Source organism: Pestalotiopsis fici, assembly GCF_000516985.1.
Source record: "Pestalotiopsis fici W106-1 unplaced genomic scaffold PFICI_Scf_12, whole genome shotgun sequence".
Taxonomy (NCBI): Eukaryota; Fungi; Ascomycota; class Sordariomycetes; order Amphisphaeriales; family Sporocadaceae; genus Pestalotiopsis; species Pestalotiopsis fici.
The window spans coordinates 370,788-393,088 of NW_006917102.1; the positions used below are offsets into that span (position 1 = coordinate 370,788).

Here is a 22,301-nt window from a genome sequence, read left to right on the forward strand (position 1 = left end):
CCAGCATTATAGGACCCGCCCGTACCATTATGCGCGTCGCCGGGCACCTAGCTGCACCCCACATTTGGTGATGAGCCTCCTTCTGCTTTACGGTTCCGTCTTTAGGCTAAATGGAAGGTGACGCGGAGGTCACACAAAACCAGCCGACCATTCTCCTAGTCTTTTTCTGGATGAAGCATCATACCACATTGAAAGATAGGGCGGATGCACCGCTGCCGTTGTAGCTGAGAGCAGTGCTAGGAGGCACAGCCCAGAAGCGTCAAGTTGCTCACAAGAAAGAATCTCAGTCGGTTCGACGTGCAGGTGACGGGAGCGTAGTCACCCATCACCTACGCTCACCTTATACACATGAAAGTCCGATAACTCACTGCTGGAATGTTGATCTTGCCGCCGAGTACTTTGCAGAGGTGCTCCAAGCGGATGATCATGTTACAGTGCCACATCTACTCCAATCCCTCTACTCTGTCACCTACCTGTTCTCTGATTTCCACAGCTCCTTGAATTTTGAACCCTCTTGCTGAATCAATTCCTTTGGCTTGCCCGACTCCACGACCCTACCACTGTCTAATACAACCACAGTATCTAAGTCCATGACCATTTCCAGACGATGACTGATCATCACCACCGTATAAGCCGCAAACTCTTGGCGAATGACCTTGTGCATTATCCTTTCCGTCTCCCGATCTACACTGGAACTGAGTTCGTCAAGTAGCAGGATCCCTCCGTCATGATTGACACTTCCATTCCCCAAAGCAGCCTCTCTCGCACGACTTTGGGCTCTTCGTCGCAGGGCGGCACGTGCGAGACTAAAGAGCTGCTTCTGGCCTTGTGACAAGTCATCAGCATTCATTGCTGCCGTGAGACCGCCGCGTTCGTCAATGACAACGTCGAGACCGACAAGTTCTAACACAGCAGTGCAGTCTGCCTCAGTTGCGGCACCTTGTGGGTCGAGATTTGTCTGGAAAGACGTTCTATTGGGCAGAAAGACAGGCTCTTGGGGTACTGCGATGATGCGTTGGCGCAGCACAGAACGGTCAACACGATACAAGGGCGTCCCATCAATGGTGATATTCTCACTGCAGGACGCGAGAGGATCGACAAGACGTAGTAAAAGTAAAATGATAGAGGATTTCCCACTTTGTGAAGCACCAGTTAGCTGCGAATAGCAACATGTTCATAGGCGATATCAGGACACTTGCCTGCCGGTTCGACCGCAAATGGCGACCTTTTCGCCAGATCCTATCGACAGATGTATATCGTCCAACGCCAGTGGGCGAGACTGTTCGCCAACCGTACCCTCACTTTCCCTGTTGGACCATGAGTAGGTATCAATGTATCGATATCTCGTTTTGAAAACTTACCCGTAGCTTGCTGAGACGCCTCGTATATCGATTGCGCCTTTCATAGGCCATTGCGGTGGCGGAACCACGTCCTCCCCAGGCAGGTTCTCGGGCACGACCGACTCGCTAAAAGTTTTCAGGCGACTCACTGAGCCAATAGAAGTTTCGACCACGGTATAGACACGAATCAAAAACGAAAGAGAATTTCCAAAGGTCATGAGCGTCACCAGGCTGGCGCCGGCAAATGCACTGTTGGAACGCAATTGTGTCGCCAGCGCAACCACGATTGTTGCCAATAATGCTACGAGGAGCTGCAATACGAATTGCAGCCAGCGCTGTATCATGGCTAAAAGGTAGGCGGGACGCTGCGAGCGATCCAGAAATTTGTCGTTTGTCGCAATTACGTTCTTGGCCCAGCCCAGGGCACGAATGGTCGCAACCCCCTTGATCGTGTCGATGAATTGTGAGCTGCAGGTATTTGTCAACAAAGCTGCAGATCATGGTGCTATTCAAACTTACTATAGTGGACTCTTGGCTTCAAGATCCAGCAATCGCAATTGTCGTGATGTGCGGAGGTAAAACTTTTGCAGTCCGTACAAGAAGATGGCCATGATGGGAAATGTAATGACAAGGTACGCAGAAGAAGTGGCAACAACGGCAGCCATTCCTAGGGTAGTAAAGAGTCTATTGCTGAGATTTATCAAGGCCAGAGGAAGTTCTCCATCAATAAGATTCATGTCTTGAGAGAAAAGGTTCGTCACCACGCCCGTATCGGTAGTCGAGAAGAATTTGAGCGGTGCTGTCATGACCGTACTGAGCGCTTCCTTGTGTAACTTGGCGCCCGAGACCTGAATCATGGATCGGAAGCAGACGAGACAAACACCGAGGAGGCATGCAAGTGTCGAAATTTGAAACAGAGCGTATAGGGCAATGTAAAAGATACCGGAATGGTTGGGAAATGTCGACGTGATATCTTCCGACCAGAATTTGAGCCAGATGGTGGTAAAGTTGGAAAAAAAACCCCAACCAGCGCCAAAAGCAATAAATAATACAATCGAAACGGTGTTTATGCGAGAAAAGTAGTGACGATATACAGAAAAATCGCCCGTCATTCGCTTCTTTTCTTCATCAAATTTGGTTGGAAGGTTTTTAGCCGTCCTGGGCATGGTGGGCTTTGGAGCGTCCTGAATTGATTCTAAAGAAGGGCCCCCATTATCGCGGGGGTGAGCGTCTTTGCTGTTGGAAGCTATGAGACCATATATGTAGCCTTTATTCGAAACGAGCTCGGAGTACGAGCCCTGTTCCTCGATAGTTCCGTCCGCTCGCAAGGCTATGATGTGGTCGGCTGACAGCAAACGTTGGGTGGCATGCGTGCAGAGGACTACGGTTGCCTCTCTTTGCCTAAGTATTCCATGATTGGAAAAGACATTTCGAAAGACGTGTTCACTGGTAATGGCGTCCAAACTGCTGAGTATGTCGTCGAAAACGAGCAAGTCTGCGTCAAGAAACAGCGCCCTAGCCAGAGCCACCCGTTGCTTCTGTCCTCCACTCAGAGTGATTCCATTGCTTCCAATTTTTGACTCATCACCCATTGGGAGGGATGCAAGGTCTTGTTGCAACAGGGTCGCGTCAAGAACCTGCTGGTACCGACTTTCGTTCATTGTCGCAAAGGCAGTAATGTTTTCCCGAATCGTAGAGTTGAAAAGCAATGGTGTTTGATCACAGTATCCCACTTTCAAGTTGCTGACATCAATCTCCACACTCCCTTGCGCAATGGGAACTTCGCCAATCAGTGCTTTGCATAGTGTTGACTTGCCCGAAGCAACAGGCCCAACAATGATTGTCAGTTTCGAGGAGGGAATTTCAATATTGATGTTCGAGACACAAGGTTTCCCAATTTCCCATCCGAAACTTCCGTCTGAGACCTTGATCAACGGTGCTGTGCCGTCTCCAGCCCTCGTCTGTTCTTGGGTATAAGTCGGGGTTTTCTGGTCCAATTTCAAAGGCGATTTTCGAAAATCGATCTGGGACTCCTTCTCCAAGAACTCCTGGATCCTGCTCAAACACGTAAACGTAGATAGAAATGCAGGCATCGTTTGGAGAAGCATGCCAAGGGGTGTCGCCAAAAGCAAAACATACGAAACAGCCGTAAATATTGTTGTAACATCCAGGGTGTGGGAGGCGAAAACAAACATCAGGATAGGAGAAATGCAGAGAGGAACGTTGGCAATAATGGCCGCCACGGTAATGACCATGCGAAACTTTGATGCGCTCTCGAGCTCATCCACTCGCAGCTTTTGGATGGATTCCTCCATCATCGCTGCAAGTCCCGAGACCTTGATCTGCTTGATCTGTCCCACCGCACTCGCTATCACGCCAACTCTTTTCTGGATCTTTTCCATCCACGTCTTTTGCCTTGGTACGGTCACTTTCGACAGAATGCTCGAAGATACAAAACAGCAAAATACCACAATGAGTGGTGCAATTGCTGATGGTCCAATATCGCGGGAAAGAAGCCAACTGGCCAATCCGACCTGTATTGCGTTTGCCCAGAACTCATGAAGATTCAATCCGCCGCTAATGATGCGTTCGATATCAGCGCTCATCAGAGTCAGAGCGGACGAATCTTGAGTAGCTGACAGCTTGGCCGCGACAACCTTTCTATAAACCACACCAGCCAACGCACCCCGAGCCATGTACATGACACGTTCTTGGAGATACCAGTATATCGCTCCCGAGAATGCCAGGCCAAGATAGACTAGAAAGGTGGCGCCAATCAAGCCGTATCCAATGTTCTTTGTCGATGCGTCTGATGGCCTTTGCAAATAATCTAGCAGCAAACTGATCAGAAATGGTTGACAGAATTGTAGCGCCGTCATGGCGAGTCGGGGTCCAATCGGGAGTAAAAGAGGAATGGCCAAGGATCTCGCAAGAGCTTTCGCCAGACCATGTTTCTGACCTGGCTGTGGAATCTGCCCAAGATGATGAGATAAGCTTGCCTGCAATGGCTCCGAAGCTACATTTTTATCAAGTGGGAAAAGCTCATCCAGTGTCAGTGTCTTTCGATAGCCAGTGGAGAATAAACGGTTCAACCAGGCAAATGCGCCGAGTTCAAACAGTCCGCTGGTCTCTTCCGGGCTGTGCTCCTTTTCGTTCCACCGGATCCATTTCGTCTTTTGTCGCGTTTCAAGAACCGCCAAAAGAAATTTGACGCCCAGTGCAGCAGTAAAAATCGTAGTAAAAAGTCGTTCATCGCGGCCAGTAGAGGCCAGCCAAAGTGTTCGCGTCTGGGCAACGTCCAGTAACACGGAGAGTGCCAGGTATGCGTTGAGCACGATCGAAGGCCGAGGTGATCGTGAATGTTCTAAATATGAGGCAGCAATCATACAGAGTGCGGCTGCCAAAGACACAGCGGACGACGAGACGAAGAAACTCTTGAATCGTCCTTCTCTAGTGCCGCTCAAGGCAAGTAACGCCAGTTGGAGGGCAGCCCATGCGCATGCTGAGACCTAGAAAGAAGCCAGGTTACTTTCTCTAGGATTGGCTTGACGGGGCACAAGAGCATACCAATTTGGCAGATTGTAGAATAGCACCGCCAATGATTGCTTGCTTGGAGAAGAGACAGGCAATGCGCGCAAGAGCAACTGCGACAAAGATGGAAGCAGGAAGAATGGAGAAAAAGACGAGTTCAAACTTGATGGTAAAGTCAAAACCATCTCGGCAATGCTGAACGCTAGGACCTAAAGACTGATCGTCGGAGCACTCGGAGAAGTCCATGACGTGAGTCAAGAAACATCAGTAACAGAGCCAAATTAAAGATATGACCATGGAATCATTGCAGAATACCAAGATACAATAAGTAAGGGATTGTTTAAAGCACTAGAAGAGGACATATGTCAATGTTGTATCTACCCTGCGCCGCAGATTGAACAGTCATAACAGGCCCTAGTAATGTTGTTTACCGGGAAGACGAGCCAGGGCGCAGCCAATCAAGATGGTTGAAACAAAGTCGTCACTATCCCTGTCGGTGGTGCGACTGTTTTTTATCTGACCATGGGGGCGGCAGAGGTGACACAAACCAGTCGACAACGATTTAGGAGAAATCACCTCCATAAGCTGGTTTAATATGTCCCATTAACTGACGAACACTTTGATTCTGTGCAAAGACATAATGCATCAAGGCTTTTGGTCTCCTATTCGATTATGAGTACGAACACCAAAGAAGTTGTCTGATACACATACCTTTTGTTCTTGGATAAACCAATTCGTGCCAAAGCCTGTATATTATACATTCTTCCGCCTCATTACAGTAAGGACCACGAAAACTCTAAAGAAATCCAATAGAGAGTATGCCGTGTCTTCTTTGCGCTTTATATCACCTTTTGGAATCCAAAGTAAAGGTTTCTTGATACCGAATGTAGATAGCGGACATCATTGTAAGGCACTCGCCAAGTTACTTGCCCAAGTTCGCGACAAGACAGCGTATGGATTGTGATGGAATATTGCAAACCAGTCCATGTGTAAATGACACTCGCCCGTTCTGTTCAGGAGAAAGAAAGCGCACTTCAGAGCAACATCCGCTGAATTATTACATGCGTTTCGTCACAAGTCCAGCAGCACTACGTGGACGAGGCCTAATCAATTTAAGAACTCGGACGAAATGATCCACGGCACAGCTCTTCATACTTCATCACGCGGTGGCAGCTCAAGTCGTGAATCATCCCGATCAATTGTTGCTAATAATTATTGCAATGACTTGAGCCTCTATGAGGGACATGTCTTCTTTTCACAAGGCCGGAATCAATGGCGAATTGTCCTCCTGTAAATAGCTGTTCTACATTAGTCATGAGCAGGGCAATACGTCCTCCCCATCGTGAGTGAATATTCGTACTGGTTTATATGGGTCTTGAGAACTCTGCTTCGAGCACGCAGAGAGCATTTCAAGACTTTCGTACAGGATCATTGGTGATGTGCCTACCTGAGGGTCGTGGACTTCTGGAGAGATCCAGACGTTGAGCCGTAGGTAGGCTTTGCCTTACTGACACAGAAATACGTGACGAATTTCTTCCCGGGCGGGCTCTACGTTGCAACCATGCAGAGCTTTCTGAGACTGGTCATTGCAGCCCGCTGCCTGACGAGAAAGACTCTCCGTATCCAAGTAGTTTATTAAAAAAAAGAAGAAGAAAAAAAAACCATTCGATCTCGTCTCTGGCGGCGGTCACCACTGCTTCGCTTTCTGCCTGTTGTGGATACTTATCCACTGCCGGGGCCATCCTCCAACCAAAGGGACTGGACCCTTGCTCGGTTATGCTGCATCTCCGTCGTTGGGTCGATTGTGCAGATCGTACATCTCTGGTGTGGGGATCCATGAGCCAAAGGCATTGCTGCTCCGTTATGGCCATAGGTAGAAGACTGCTAGGGAGGTGTTGCTTACCAAAAAAGGCAGTTGGAACTGCAGCTACTAACCCACAGTCAGCTGCTCTAGTATATCGGCGTGTCCGGTGGCCATCTCGAGCGGCAGAGCAGCATCATGCCCACGTACTCGTCAACATATAAGGCCAATACTTCCAGCCTCAAAGCAGCCAGAAGAAGCATACGAAACAAAAACTCAAGTTTGATTCAATCAAATTAAGCTCAACTCAATCGTCCATCATGCCTGAAGACAACCCAACAGTGTATTACAATTACACAGTTGATCCCAACACAAATCCATCCACTTGGCCTACCCCTGGCGACTCATCTGGTCACATTGACATTAACAAAGTCGATGTCATCTTCATCAACATTAGTGGTGAATCCGACTTCAACATGCTTCGAACCGGCACCAACAAGGACATTCACCACGCAGTCATGCAGGTGACTAAACATATCAGTCGGGGCCTCTACCGCCTCGTGAGCTTGAATGCCTCTACCTACTCTTGCGTAGTGGTTATGCAGGCTCTAAAGTCGAGAGATGAGTTGATGTGGAAGAACGGCTTCCCGTGGGACCGTGATGACGATGTGCAGCCGGATGTTGTGCTCAAGTAGCGAGTATGATTTTAGGCAGTGGTGAGAGAGTAGAAGAGGGAAAAGGCAACGATGTTAAACATCATATACATATAGGAGCTTAATCGCAATTGTTCGGCGGCAACTGGTACATGTTGGTATTTATGATTTACTGCGCCGGTGAAACTTCCTGAGCGCATCCAACTGGCCCACGATGACGCTTGTAACAAACTCTCTGGGGTTTCCATCCGATGCATTGCTAATCATCCGTAAATGATCATAGCGGTCCAGGTGTGGTATGATGGCTGGTAGGTAGCCTTGACGAGTCATGTAGTCATGACTGATCATTCTGCTCACCCGTCCATTTCCATCCAAGAATGGATGAACATGAACGAAATAAACTTGTGCCTGACATGCGAGCACCAGTGGATGGAGTATTCCTTCGGTATGTGCCTTGTCACGCCAAGCAAAGAATCGCTTAATACATGCCGGAACCTCTTGTGGATATGGAAATACACGCAATGGGTTACTTCGGACTTGTATTGGTGTGACACGATAATCACCCAAGGCGATGCGTTTTCCCCAGCTCAGCAAATGTGCTTGCTCTGCAGTTGTTCCCTTGCACGTGATGGTTTGCAAGATCTGTACCTCTCGCTCGTTCAGTCCTGGGGTACCGGGATGTCGAATAGCATTTTCCGCGATCCACCTGGATGCCACGATGTGGTTCTCGAGTTCAACCATGTCAGGTGAACTTGGTTCAGCTCGTGGTATTTCGATATTGAGGAGGTCTTCTTCGCAGAACTTGTGGAGACCATACGTTTCGACGTTGAACAGGCGTGCAGTCAAGTGCCTTTCTGCTTTGATCATATCTATGGTAGTTGATTGGTTGTTTTCATACTTGACAGACTGGAGTGCGTATGCTGCGGCGAGGGTTTTGGCTATATCCGGTATCGTACGTTTCATTTGTTCAGACAGATGATTTATCTCTCGTAATAAACTCAAGTTTTCCTAAGAGATAATGAGACTCATTCAGTTGCTGGAAGATCAAAAGTACAGAGAAAAAGAAATCGCTCACGCGTTGAACATCGAGATATCCTAGTCGAACACTATCGTAGGGTCGATGATAGTCTTCCCATACTCTTCCAGAATACGCCAGTTTCCAATAATCAGCGGAATCTTTGCGCAAGGCCTGAAAAGGTTGATAAATTTTGAGCAAAAGTTTCTTCCGCGAATCTTCCGCTCCGCTTTGCGATGAAAACATGAGGAATTGTCTGGGCCTGATTGAGCGCCATGTCTTCATTGAGATGCAATGCATCTTGTCGACGTGATCTGATTTCAAGTGATCAGCTTGGTGAATTGAATGTTGACAGAGGCCAAAAGTGAAATACTGGGGCGTTTTATGCCGGAGAAAGTTTTATCAACACTTGATGAGTACCTGTCTGGCCTGCGCGACGCCTTGCTCATGCTGGTTGCCACCGCCAAAGCATAAATAAGCTCACTGCTGTTGACCTTGAAATTGGGTACAGTTCCAGAACATTGGGGAATATTATGAGTCTATCGATTATTATAATATTCCAATTTTCTCTTCCTTCTTAGTTTCAAGTCAAAAAAGCAGCACAAGCTGTGACGCAGACGTAGAGCTCAATATTCGAGGACTGAGCATTGAAGGCGATTGAGTACTACGATGGCGATGGTGCCATACTCCGGGCGCTGTGCGCTAAATCCACCCACCAAGGTTATCAGAGCGCCCTGTGGAAGAGCCAACCAGCCGCCCGCCAGCCGACCCCACAGGCTGTACCCAACAAACAGCCAGTGACCATGCCAGCTGCCCTTTTGCCTTGGGAACGAATGTTGCAAATTATTTCCATGCGGCGTCTCGGCCAGGAGTAAGTCATTTTTTAGTCTATATCTCAAAAGATCAAACCCGCTCTCCTGAAAGCTTCGAAAGCCTCCAGCCAGCCCTCGATTGGGTCCTTCTCCTCATTGAAACCAGTCTCTCTGAGGCTCTCCAGGCTCAGTTGCCGGTCGAATGTCAGCCAAGTTCCCACGCTGTCCAGCTGTGAGCTGCCAGCGCCCACTCCGGCCTTTACAGCCCTAGAGAGTCCGTTTTGATCAAACAAGCCTTGGTACTTGGCTATGTACTGGCCGGGCATCAACCGAGCCTCTACCTCGACAGACGATTCTCCAGAAGAAGTCACGGGCGGTCCGCCTTCCATCCCAAACCATGCTGCCAGCCTCGGCCATATTTCTCCGAAAGTGGCCGGCGTCGCGCTGTCCCCTACGTTGAACAAGCGGCCACCGCCACAGGCGTCTGGGTTGATCGAGGCATAGATCGCAAAGCGGGAGAGTGTTTTTGCAGACACTGGCGTGAATTTGGAGTTGTAGGCTGCGTCAACGCCGGGAAAAGGTACTGTGATTTTGGTATGCGACGCTTCTCCGTCTCCAGGTAGGATTCCATGATTATACGCATATAGTGAAAGGTATTGCGCCCAGTGAAGAGCAAGAGAAAACTGCGAGCCATTCGGTGTAAAGCCAATCTAGACAGTGTCAGCATGCAGTCTCAAGACGTCTTCAAACTATTTGAAAGGATCCAGAGTTAGTCGATAAAGATAGCAAACGACAACACCTACAATTGCGTCTGGGCATATTTCGCACCAAGTCCAAGTCTTGCTCTCACATGCCTTGGCCAGTAGTTGGCGATATACGGGATAGACAACGGTCTTGGCGTATTCTGGCGACAAGTTTCCGACCATGTCTTCTTGCAAAGGCGGCGTAAACATGCCACCTGGTGTATATATACCGTAGCCCTGAGCGCCTTGTTAGTTTGGTGCGTCCCGTATCTTGACCGCATTCCGACTGGCTCGGCCATGTGACGTACCCTCGTTCCACCAGGAAAGACAACAAACTTCAATGGAGCATTTAGAATCTCCAATGCGCCAATGACGTTCTCAAGCATTCGCTTGTTGACTGCCACCTCTTCAATAGGGTCCTCGATTGATGTGAATACTAATTCGTGATTGGGATGAGTAAAGTCCCATATGAACCGGCAGCTAATGCATCTCCAGGCTGACCTACCAAAGTAATACACGTGGGTGACAGTTTGTACATCGTCGACTCGCTCTGCAAAAGCTCTTGATAGCTCTTGAGCCCCGGTAAGCTCGTCCTCAGAGCTTGCGCCCTTGAGATCAATACCGGAAACCAATTGAAGTGTCGGCCGGCCTTTGTATGAATCATCAGCTGGCCAGCCAGATTCATCAAGGTTGATGGGCCTATTGGTGAGTGCGGTGACCTTGGTGACCATGCCCGTGTGCGGGTAGTTGGATAGTAGCTGGTTCACGGCGGCCCAGCCGATGAGCCCGGAAGCCCCTAGGATGAGTGCATGATGAGATTTGGGCGAGGCCATAACGATGTACGATTCCGGGTTACAGTCGGCGAGTTTGCAGTCCACTTTGGTACCGGTCGACGGTTATATGAGTATCGAGGAGCCGGGGGGATGTCGAGATTGAGAAGTAGTTGGCAATTGATTGAAATATATAACAACTTTGGACCCAAGCTAATGCCATCCTCAGTGTCCTACACATTCTGAATGAAAATGAATCATTGTGGGGGTGTAGTACTAGCCATGCGCTAATCACCTGCATACAGGTACTAGGTAGTGGTAATCTACGAACTCGCCTTGGTAACTTTGTTGGCTGAAACTCACGCGAGTATCTACATCGACACAGGTCAGTGCGTATCTTGTGATAGAAAATCTAGTGTTGTGACGTATGGTTGAATGCTTGTAATTCGACATCGATATATTGCCTACGTAAGTTCATATATATGCCCGCCAAAAGATGTTGTCCAGTGATACGACCTGCATCCAAAACAAATAGTAAAATCAAAGATAGTCTACATCTACGAAATTGGTTTATGTCACCTAAAGGGTGCCACACAACACAGCCACGCTGTGGCGCATCGACCAGCTATTCAATAATTATATACTTTGTATTATTGAGACAGGTCCTCGCGCTGCTTGCTACAGCCATTGTCAACATAGGAATGAATGCAGAACAAGGACAACTGCGATGTGTGCTTTACAGCGTTCAGGGGAATTAGCAAATCACTGTGCAGCTGCTGCTGGCATCTGCAGGTCTTCGCCCAACTTCAGTTCAAGCAGCATCACTCAGCACAGCAAGCATTTACATCATTGTTTGGATACAGGAGAAAAAAAGGGCTGCACATGGAGAGATCCTCATCGAAAGGCTATGCATCGAAAGGCTCTTCTATCCCGGGCTTGTAGCCGATTCCACACATCTCTCCTCGAAAAACAAGCTGAAAGTGCCCTGCCGCTCAACCCACCTGAATGAGGAAGAGAGGCGTGAGAATTCCGAAATGCATGGATTTAGGGTCCTCGAGCGAAATGAAAATTCGCAGATGCAACCTAGAGATGCTGTATCCTACATCTGGTCCAACTAGCGTGTGTAAATCTTTCTCAGCCTCAACGATGAGAAGGGTATCGAGCTTATAATTGTGTGAAGCCACTCCCCGCATCTTGCTTGCCGAGCTAGAGTCGAATTTGGTATAGTCCGTCGGAGTCCGCGTGTGTTTGCCGCTAGCGATCATCAGATCGATTGGCTCCAGCGCCATTTGCCCTTTTGTTCACAGGTTCAACTCCACGCCAAGCACCAATCCGAAAGCCCAATAGCTCAAAATATGCCCAAATCCATCCTCCTCCTACACGTCCCCCCACCCCAAATGGCATTTTGCTTATCCTTTGCTACAGGGCCGTACATTTCTCGGCTCAAGGTAGAGCAAGCCCAGTCTCTGCATTAGCTTGCGGCGTTCAGTGTCATGACTGACCATATATAATGGCACATAGCAATGCCAAACAAGATGCCAGACAGAATTCTCCGTGATACAGTTTCTTCTCTTATAACTACATCATGTCCGCCCACCGAAAATCATAACCAGATTCCACTTTGTCTTCAAAATCTCAAATGATGAGTTATGCTTGCTGCCAATTCTCTATCCCCAGAAGTGGTCGTCGGCATTGCTGTAGGGCTGCCGTCTCTTCTTATGGCCTTGGTCACTCTCTGGTTGGCATACCTCACCTTCGTACACACAAGATCGCTAGGCCGGCGAGCGCAAAACTCGACATCTATACTGCCATCATATCATAGACCTTGGACTCAATCCTACAGCCCCTACGCCGAAGTACCTTTGCGTAGTTGGCCACCACTTCCATCAACTGCTGCACGGGTATCCCATCTCTATAGTGCGTCGTCGTAGAGAGGGGAATACAGGGCGCTCTCATGCATTTCGTCAATGAGTAAGTTGTACTTTAGAATATGGTGCAACAGCTTGTCTAATGTGTCACAGTACCTATAGAAATGAACCAAATATGGACCCCGAATGCTTGCAAGCCATTTTCATCGTTACGACGACCACGATCATCCCCATCGAACCATCTGCCACTCACCACGATACCCTAGCTCTTTCTAGGTGTAAAGGCGAAACAAAACACCCGTCAAAAGGTACGACCGTAACCGAAGCAGTGGAGGTAAGAGAGTATGGTTTGATTGGACATGGGAATTGGGGCCTTCGAAGAGACGAAAGCTAGCATTGGCCATTGTTATATGATAAAACGTGTATGTCCGCACTAGCATTCATATAATTGTTGATATCTCATCACATTGAAGGATGTGAGACGAGGAAACTGCCGAAGCCATCCTGCGGAAGTTTCTTCTCCTGCGTGTGTAAATTACAGTCTCGTAAGCTCTAGTCCTCACCAACCACACGTTTCAACCAATCTTGGGTGGATTTGATCCAAAGCCTGTAGCTCTGTATGCAAAAATATTCGTGCTAACCCAGCTTCATGCGAACAGGTTCGGGCTGCCTGCATCCACCAACGAACCATTTCTTGAGCGGGGCGCAACCGTGGTCAAGCGCCGCCTTGTGCCCTTTGCTGTCAATATTGGGAACCATCCAAAGGCGAGTGCCTGTTGAACTGATGTCACGTTCCTCTCAAGTAAAAAGCTCTTCGATTAACGTATAGTTCACCGTGACGTTTAACCTAAAAATTCCATCCTTGGCAATCAAGAACCGCCCGCACTGCTAGATCAGACGATTCTCTCCAAATCCTCAGGACCGCGACCTTACACAGAAAGTCATGTCATCTGTTGAAGCTATCTCCCCAGCAGTGGTGGTTGGAATTGCCGTCGGCGTGCCGTCCCTGATCATGACCCTCATCTCGCTTTGGCTGGCATACCTTACATTTGCCTACACACAATCATCCCATGGAAGAAACAGACGTGGTTCAACGTCTCTTCTACCATACCACCATGCGAATCGGAACTCGTCGTACGGCCCGTATATCGAATTGCCCACCCGCAGTCAGCCACTGCTACCACCTACCGTGAGGGTACTCCCTTCCCTACCCATGTCGACATAGTAGTGCGAAATCTATGCATGCATTGCTCAGAAGTAAGTACCGCAAATCCCAGTGGACGTCGCATACAATCTAATTTGTACCATTGCATGCAGACCACAGGCTGCGTATTGGACATGGCACATATCAACATCAAATCCGGCTGTTAGAGGATGGGTCCGAACCCCCCAGATCGCCTCGACTATACATGTCATGACCCACGACGCTACTTTAGCCCCGCCAAAGACCCTTGGTCAGAGTACACAATATAGCCACTTAAAAAGAGTTGAGAACTGAAGAGTCGGTATTGCATGGTTAGACAGGGATAGAGCGTTGAGAATAGACAAGAATTCGTGCATTTTTCGCCCGTAAATCTGCTTGTTGATTTCCATTCAACTTGATCTCTGGTACGGTATTATAATCTCCTACAAGCAGGTTGGATGCGTGGTGCTGCAAATAGGGTTTCCAAAGGCAGCAGCAGCACTGAGGCCAAGCATGCATATATGCACAACATAGAGAGTATGAATTCGTCATTCGAATTAAAATCGCCGCAATGAATAAATGGCCGCTGTTCTATCAATGAAGCGTCCTGCTACTGAAAAAACCACCAACACAACGAGGTATCTCCACAACAAACTTTCCATTACTTCGTGCCAGACATTAAACCACAGCTGTTTTTCTGCCCAGCACAAGCTCTGATATTGTACATTACATCTTGATTCATCCACTTCCCCAACAGAAACGAATTTGTGCCCCTTGATCCTCGTTCACAATCATTGAGCACAAGAAAGGTAAGAAGAGAAAAAGTAAACAATTTTGATCCTGAGAATCGAGTCCCACCCAATCAACTCCAGGAACGGCCATGTGTCAACATGGACTGTATCTTTGAAAGTGTAAAAGACAACCCGTCGGCGTAGTCGGTGAGCACCCGACGGTTGCATTAAAATACAAGGGCGCGGGAAGGAAAAATGGAGAATGAACTCCAAGAGTGGTCGTAAAGCAAAGTGTAGTCGTTTTGATCATAGTGTATGTGATCCGGCCAAGTACAGCTTTCGGAACAAACAACGCCGATCGAGTCGTAAATGCATGGAAAGCATGGCGATGAGTACCCGCATGCGCCACGCCAAAAGTGTATATACAGCTTCAAAGAAGCAATTTCGCTCAAATCCGTCTTGCACTCTGACCATCGTGTTCGTCAGAGTCAAGTCGCTTGCGCCAGTCTGCAAGACTCTCACTGAGCCCGAGACCGACGCCGACGCTCTCATCGTGCTTTTTGCCGTTATTGTTGTTGGCACCATCAAAGTCAAAAGCCGTCGACAGACGGTAGTTCTCGTTGGTAGCTTCCCACTTTGATCTCAGCTGGTCAAGTTCGTCAGCCAGATTGTCTAGCGCAGTGCTGTTTCTAGCATCACCGAGTCCGCCATACATGCTACCCGCTTCGGAGCTTTCTTGGCGCTGATGGCCAGCGGTGTGCGCGCTGGGTGTCGCTATCGCTGTCGCTGTTGCGTCAGAGCCAATAATACTGGGCGCCTGGCGACTTTGCCTGCGATAGTGATCGACCGAGTTCTCAACTTGGTCCAAGAGCATGCCAACCTTTTGCTCCGCATCCTGAGCACGCTTCTCCAGGAGCGCGTTCTCTTGCTGCATCTGCTCAAGCCCCTTCTCCATCACCACAAGCCGCTGTGTAGCATCACCAGTCGCCTGCGTGGCATGGTCACGTTCAAGCTTGGCAGTCTGGAGCTCCTGGCGTACCACGGCCAGCTGTGTCTCCAGATCAGTGGAAGAATTCTTGACCTGCTCCTGCAGAACCTCAATCTTCTCCTCCAAAAGAGAGCGTTGGCTATCCCAGTCCGCGGGGGCAGAAGCGCCACTGGGCTCAGCGCTCAAGGACCTTTCTTCGAGCTCGAGGTTTTCATTCTTGAGCCGAGCATTGTCGGACTTGTACTTGGATAGTTCCTCCTTCATCCGCTTGAGCATTTTTTCAGTACCCTTGACGTAGTGAACGGCTGATTGGTAATCGCTTTCGAGTTGGGTGATCCTTTCCCTGTATGTAGCCTCATTCTGCTGGACTTGCAAGTCAAAATTTTGTCTCAACTCATCATTCGCAGCACGGGCCTCAATCAGCTGCTGTTCGAGGTCACCTCCGGCGGGAGAGTCATTTCTAGAGTTGATGCCTCTGACGCGAGCAAGTCCGGTAGGGCTGATACCTCTCTCGGTCAAAATGTCCTTGAGCGTGTTGTGTTGGACGGTCATGGCATTGGTCTCGAGTTGTTGGTTGGCGAGCTGGTGCTTCAAGTCAGAGTTCATGGCTTGAAGTGTTTGCGTGTCCTTGAGCGCAGCCTGAAGCTGTCTGCGAATCGTGACACCCTCTCGACTGGACTGCTCTTGGTATGCCTCCAAGCCTGCAATACGCTCTTCAGCACTGCGAAGCTTGTCGGATGCCGAATCAGCTTCCTGCTGGTACTTCTTGACCAAGTTATTGGCAGCAGTGATCTGGTTCTGAAGCGCGGCAATGCGATCAGCGTCAACCTGCTTGGACTTGATGCCATTCTGTGAGATCTTGTCGAGACCGGAAATAACAGCCTGGCGGTGGGTCTTGGCCTCATTTGCATGCCTCTCAGCAAGCTCTTCTGCATCGCGCAGTCGTTGGCTGACGGCAACCAGCTCAGCAGTCTGCGCCTCGTATTCAGCCTTGAACTTTGTCAGTCTCGACTCAATCGTTTCCTTCAAGGCCCGCTCTTCATCCAGCTTCGACTCGAGATGTGTCCTCATGTCCTCGGACGCTGCCACAGCTGCCCGAAGAGACTCCAGGTCTGCACCATTGTCCCTTTCAGCAAGGTCACTGTCTTCAAACTTGCTGCGAAGGTCGGAATGCTCTACTCGAAGAGCATCGAGAGCTGCAGCCGCTTCAGCGCCAGTGGTCGCATGGTCACGAGATTCTCGTTGAGCAATATGCAACTCTGCCCTTAAAGACTGCAACTCGAGAGACGTCTGCTGCTTATACATCTCCAGGTCCGACATGCGTTTCTGTGCAGCATTTGCAGTCTCATCAGCCAGTTGACGTGCACGCTTTTCGGCGGCGAGGTCGGAATTGGTGCGCTCCAGTGTGTTTTGCAAATCCCTCTGGAGATTCAAGGCTGCAGCCAGCTTCCGGTTGGTCTCAACAGTGCGGAAGCTTTCATCGCGATCACTGTCCATTTGCGGAGTGCTCGAAGCACTGCCTGTATGCGCCGCCATCTTGGCCTTTGCATAGATTGCTTCTTGGACCGCAGCGTCGCGCTGGCGTTCTGCTTCAGCAATTTGCTTTGCAGCGATGATGGCCTGCTTGTCGACCGAGTTCTGTACATTGGTCAATTCTTGCCTCATGGCAAGAAGAGCTTCGATCAAAGGTCTGTCTTCGTCGTCAAAGCTTTCTGCGCGGCTCTCTAGTGTCGGACTCATGGCGGCACTCGGTGTGTAGCCTGACTTGCGTGCCAGCTCTAGCTCAGATGCGTACCAAGCATTGCGGTTTCTGGCAGCGTCAAGCTCTTTAAGCAGGACCACGGTTTGCGAGTTGCGACCCGAGCTTCTTCGGTTCAGCGGATTGCTGTTTTGTCTGGTAGGTGGCGGTGGAGAGGCAGGGCGATTAGCCATGATCTTTTGACTGGGCTCTGTAATGCTGTCCACTGAGCCCTGGCCTCTGGTCTGTCGAGTTGACCTGTTCTTGCTCGCTTCCATGGCAGTGGGGGGATTTTCTGGCTTGCGACCCTGGTTAGGGGTACGACGGCCATTGGTCGCAGCCGTGGTAGCCGTGGCAGTCTCCTCCTTGATAACATCGCGCAGGATCGGCGACTGGTTTCTTAGATTGGGGCTGGACGACCCAGACCCAGCAGCGTCTCTCTCAATGCGCTCGATAGAAGCATTACGCACTCTTCCGTTAGCAGTGTTGACATTAGGTCTGGGCGGTTGCCCTGAGGGTGGAGGTCCAACAGGCCCTGGAGGAGGTGCCATCCTGGGGAGTTTTGAACCACCAGCAGGGCCATCCATTTGAGAACCATTGGGCCCCTTTGACGGGCTTGATGGTCGACCCGCTTCCTGGGGGCGCCTCTGACCTGGACCATTCGAGCCATCACGAGCAGGAAGAGCACGTTGATTACTGACAACCTCTTCACTGCCGCTTGGTCTCCTTTGCTGCTGCATCTTCTGAGTATTTGACTGGATTTGCGCATCGTTGGGATATCGAATTTTGGTTGTGTCGAGTACATAGACGATGGATAGGTCATTGACTTGAGTTGTCGCTGAGCTCGGTTCTCCACCAACCACGACCACGGATTTGCCAACAGTCGTCATACTATGACCAGATCGGGCGGAAGGGGTCGGTCCCATGTTTTGAAATGTGTACCAGCGTCGAGAAGAAATGCGAAAGGCAGCCAGATCCCCGAGGTCTGCGCCCTCCTCCGTACGTCCACCAAAAATGTACATCACATCATCAACAAGTGATGCAGCGTGACCTTCACGGGGAACGGGAATGTATCCTATACAGTCCAATTGTGTCCACTGGATAGTGGCCGGATCAAAGCACCAAACATCGTTGAACCATTGGAAACCGTTTGTACCACCAAAGCTGTATGGAATTAGTTTAATGCAGTCATTTTGAAGTATGGTCGTCCTTACAGGTACAATTTGTCATTGTAAGTAATGACGGTGTGATTCGTTCGTGCTGGGGGTATTTTGCCCTTGGGCGAGACGTTGTTCTCGTTATTTTCGACAAGAATCTCCCATCGGTTTGTCGGCAATTGTAGCTGGTTCAAATCAAACGTGGCCAGATCGTTCATGAAGTATCCCTCGATCTGACCACCAAAGATATAAATCTTGGATCCGATGATGTTGAGCGAATGTCCGTATCGTCCCGATGGCCGGGTACCGGCGGGTAATGCCCTAGACCATTGTCTCGTTGCTGCATAATGTCAGTAAGCAGGACCCGGACAAGGCCAGGCATATGCTACAACGCAATTATACTTACATGTATTCAGCAGGTAAAGCGTTTCGTCCAACACATCGGCTTCGTCAATCTTGGTATCACCACCATAGACAATGAACGCATTTCCAACAAGCAAAGATGCATGTCCTACTCTTGGCCCAGGGCCTTCTGCAGTAGTCGGCAGTGGGTAGCATGACATGTTTCCACCTGCTTCAATCATCCACAGATCGCCCTTCACAGTAGAACTGTTTATAAGACCTCCCATGACATAGATATCGCCTTCTTTGGACGAAACGCCATTGACCGCAGCTCCATACCGGGGGAAGGGGCTCGGAATCGAAGAGGTGTAGTTGAGCCTCCTTTGCGACCACGGAAACAGAGATGCATTTGGGTTGGACTGGGGGGCATTGCGAAGCTATGAACAAGACGCATCAGTATTGCTTGGATCGCCAGGGCTTTTGGTACAGTATATCACTTACAGGTAAGTCGCTTTGAGGAGGGGGCTGCTGCGGTGGAAGCTGTTGCTGTTGTGGGTGTTCTCGCTGTTGCTGGGGCGGCGGTTGTTGGGCCGGCTCTGGTGCACGGCGCACAGCATACTTGTCGAGGTCTTGTATTGGGCTGCCTTCTTCTAATGAATTGAGGCTCCCCGTTGGTGTTGAACGCGCAGCCTTTTCATCCCGTACAACTCGATTAGCAGCGCCAGGCGAGCCGCTTGACCCAGATGATGGTGGACCATCTCGACCATGTGCGGCTCTATCCTGCTGATTCTTTTTCGACTTGAAGAGAAACGCCATGGCGACTTAAGAGCAAGGTCTCGAGAAGAGACACGATGCAATTGCAGCCTCGTTGATACAATAATTTCGGCCAGGCTCGCAACGACGATTGGCGACGGGGTTCGAAACTAGACGGGATGTGACGTGCGGCAAGAACCAGGTATCGTGGCTCAGGATGAGAGAAGTCTGCCGCTGTCGTCGTCGTGGTCGCGCTGTGGATCGTCGAGAGTCGGGATGGCTGGGGATTTCATGGAGGTTGGCAGTGGGCTTTTTTTTTTTTTTTGGCGGCGGCGGCAGCGTCTGATTCCAGGGTCCTGGTTCAAAAGACAGAGAAGAAAAAAAGGTGTTCGACAGCGTCGCAGTATGTCTCTTCGCAGCCTTCTGAATTTTAAATCCTATTGCAACGCTGGGAATGCAAAGAAGAAGTGAAAAAGTACGAGAGCAGGTTGGGCGCAAGAATCAAATCAATCGATCCGCGTCGTGATGGGAAACCTAGCGCAGGGCGGCTGGAAAGGAGCAGTTGATTTATTACAAAAAGTCGGGTATCGAACAGGGAAGCCACTACAAAGTTTGGGGTCTTCGTCGTCCTCCTTATCTGACTGATTACAAGGTAGGGGCTCGAATTCGTGTGCGACGTGGTGGTGAAGATGCCAGTTCAGTCGTAAATCGAGGTTATCGTCCGCCTTGCCCCAAAAGAATACGCAGCCGAAACAAAAGGTTTCAACAAACTGCAGCCAGCAATTGGAGAGAGATGGAACAGACAGGGGAGGAGAGAGAGGGAGAAAAGTTCCAAGGTCAAAGAGGTCCGACAACAGATGAACAGCAACGACCTTCGGAAGCGCCAGGGCCAACGATGCGTGTGGTGTGGACTTTTTTCCCGGGGGAGCAAGAAACGGACGGGATGGGAACAGATGCAAATTTCCAAGATGCTCATCAGGGGGTTTCCCCCATCAAGAGAAGACAGACGGTTTGCTTCCCTGAAGCTGGCGTGGTGCGCTGCGAGACGGCCGGGGCTAGTAGAGGGGACCCCCCCGTAAGGTAGAGGCAGGTACGGTTAGCTCGCCGCCCTGAATCATTCAAACCCCCAGCTACGGCCCTTCATTCAAAGCTTGGGAAGGGGAGAGAGGGGGCCATCCATGATGGATCAACCGTCGATGCATCGCTGACCTACCACTGATCACTATAGCGGGCCAGTGCTCACTTGCTGCTCACTGCTCGCTGGCAATTGTTCCTAGTACGAAGTATGCGCCCGGCTTGGGATGCTACCAACGTTTCTAAAGGGAATCCAGTTCCGGGTCCTCTACTACCTGTCATTATGCACACGGCCCGTTGCTCTGTTCTAGCTCGATCATTACGTAGATGTTGGTCGATTACTCACGCGCTAGAAGCAGAGTTTATCGTACACCTTTTGGCGGACGATTTGGTTTCTATTGTTAGATCTCTCTGCAACTGGGTCGTCATGCTTTCAGTGCTAGATGCCAGATGCACTCTTCAGATACACCCAGCATAATGAAATTTGACGCTACAACCGCGTCGTCCCGCATACTCACTCGATCGGAACCCACTGCCAGCAGCAATTGTATTCAATCCAGGATCAAGGTGCCATGCAACATTCATCTCACAGAAGTCTCGGCGAATCACTCGTGCATGTGGCCCGAGAGTACCTGGCACACCAGGGGTCCATCCGAGTCCAAGTCTTGATAGGCTGTTGACGTTGTGACGGAAATTGTTCTCAAGCGATTGTCATAAGATATTTCCTAACCAGTAGGACTCATCATGTTCCTTGACTCCATTTTCCCCGTTGTTGATATTGGGAATTACCAAAATATCTTGTGTTGGTGGAATATGATATTTATATTCCCAACGCTCAGCTGTATGCGCACCCATCTAGGAATAACGTAGGTATGGGGGCCAGACCTGTTGTAGTCTATATGTCCTCCTTCCCTGCTACGCACATACTTTGTTCCCCAGCGACAGAAAATATATATCCAACCTTTCATCCGTTGCCCGAGCCCGTCAGCCATCCAGCCTACTCATCATGGTCGCTCTCTTTCTTCCAGCAGATCTGCTTAAGACTGCCACCGTGTACACTTGTTGAACGATGGGTCCGAGCCAAGCCGCGAAAGATGCAAAGCTGGCGTAATCCGAAAGAAGTTCCTGGTCGGCCATGTGTAGCAGATGGCAACTTGTCCGACGTGTCCTACCGCGCGAGTGATGCAACCCCTTACATAGGCGCGATATAGCCCAACAAGCCTACATTAGCAGCTATGCAACCACCCCGATCCCGTAACAAGCCTCGACTGTCTAGAAGGGGCCACCGCTATGGGGGCCAATGAGAGACGCACAAAGTTGAGAATAAGCAACCCGATTGCGCAGCTATCTGAGATTTTTTTTTTAGCCTATCTCTACCGGTTGTGATTTATCTTCAAAATGTGTTTAGTATTCCGTGCCCTGTCCCGTTAGTCTGGAAACTGAAGAAGTGGTACACTCTGGCATCCTTGCGCATCAAACTCAATCCGTTTCTCGAAACATGCGGCCACCAGGTCCGCGCGGCATCGACATTCAGCCCACTGATCGTGTTCGATCCCGTATCATATCAGGATAAGAACGCGAGCAGCATTCGTGAGACCTACGTCAACATTGCTTATAGTCATCATGCAGATTCTAAAGAATGATTCTATATTCGAATGCACCCCCCACTCCGGAGGGCGCCATGGCTTCTTTCACTAGAGACCCAGGGCCTCGGGGCACGATCCATCTGCAAGCGTTTTAAGTCGTCTTGATTGCAAACTCTTACTAGTAAGGGAGAAGCAAGTCTTGTTGCAAACCGGCAG

General features: G+C 49.7%; 5 protein-coding genes across 5 annotated transcripts; 1 reads left to right on the forward strand and 4 right to left on the reverse strand.

Annotated features, from left to right (window-relative positions):
- Positions 1–469: 469 nt before the first annotated feature.
- PFICI_13878 (uncharacterized protein) lies at positions 470–5,117 on the reverse strand (the record flags this gene model as incomplete). The annotated part of the gene is made up of 5 exons (XM_007842459.1): positions 470–1,136; positions 1,194–1,301; positions 1,362–1,808; positions 1,860–4,849; positions 4,908–5,117. 5 exons carry the CDS (start codon positions 5,115–5,117, stop codon positions 470–472), a joined length of 4,422 nt encoding a protein of 1,473 aa, XP_007840650.1.
- Positions 5,118–6,992: 1,875 nt separating this feature from the next.
- Positions 6,993–7,367, forward strand: PFICI_13879 (uncharacterized protein; the record flags this gene model as incomplete). Its single annotated transcript, XM_007842460.1, has 1 exon — positions 6,993–7,367. One exon carries the CDS (start codon positions 6,993–6,995, stop codon positions 7,365–7,367), a length of 375 nt encoding a protein of 124 aa, XP_007840651.1.
- Positions 7,368–7,487: 120 nt separating this feature from the next.
- PFICI_13880 (uncharacterized protein) lies at positions 7,488–8,288 on the reverse strand (the record flags this gene model as incomplete). Its single annotated transcript, XM_007842461.1, has 1 exon — positions 7,488–8,288. One exon carries the CDS (start codon positions 8,286–8,288, stop codon positions 7,488–7,490), a length of 801 nt encoding a protein of 266 aa, XP_007840652.1.
- A 947-nt stretch (positions 8,289–9,235) lies between these two features.
- Positions 9,236–10,728, reverse strand: PFICI_13881 (uncharacterized protein; the record flags this gene model as incomplete). Its single annotated transcript, XM_007842462.1, has 4 exons — positions 9,236–9,862; positions 9,956–10,132; positions 10,204–10,331; positions 10,401–10,728. 4 exons carry the CDS (start codon positions 10,726–10,728, stop codon positions 9,236–9,238), a joined length of 1,260 nt encoding a protein of 419 aa, XP_007840653.1.
- A 4,167-nt stretch (positions 10,729–14,895) lies between these two features.
- On the reverse strand, positions 14,896–19,488 carry PFICI_13882 (uncharacterized protein; the record flags this gene model as incomplete). The annotated part of the gene is made up of 4 exons (XM_007842463.1): positions 14,896–18,337; positions 18,388–18,670; positions 18,737–19,109; positions 19,174–19,488. The coding sequence occupies 4 exons, from the start codon at positions 19,486–19,488 to the stop codon at positions 14,896–14,898; spliced, it is 4,413 nt and encodes a 1,470-aa protein (XP_007840654.1).
- Between the last annotated feature and the right edge of the window lie 2,813 nt (positions 19,489–22,301).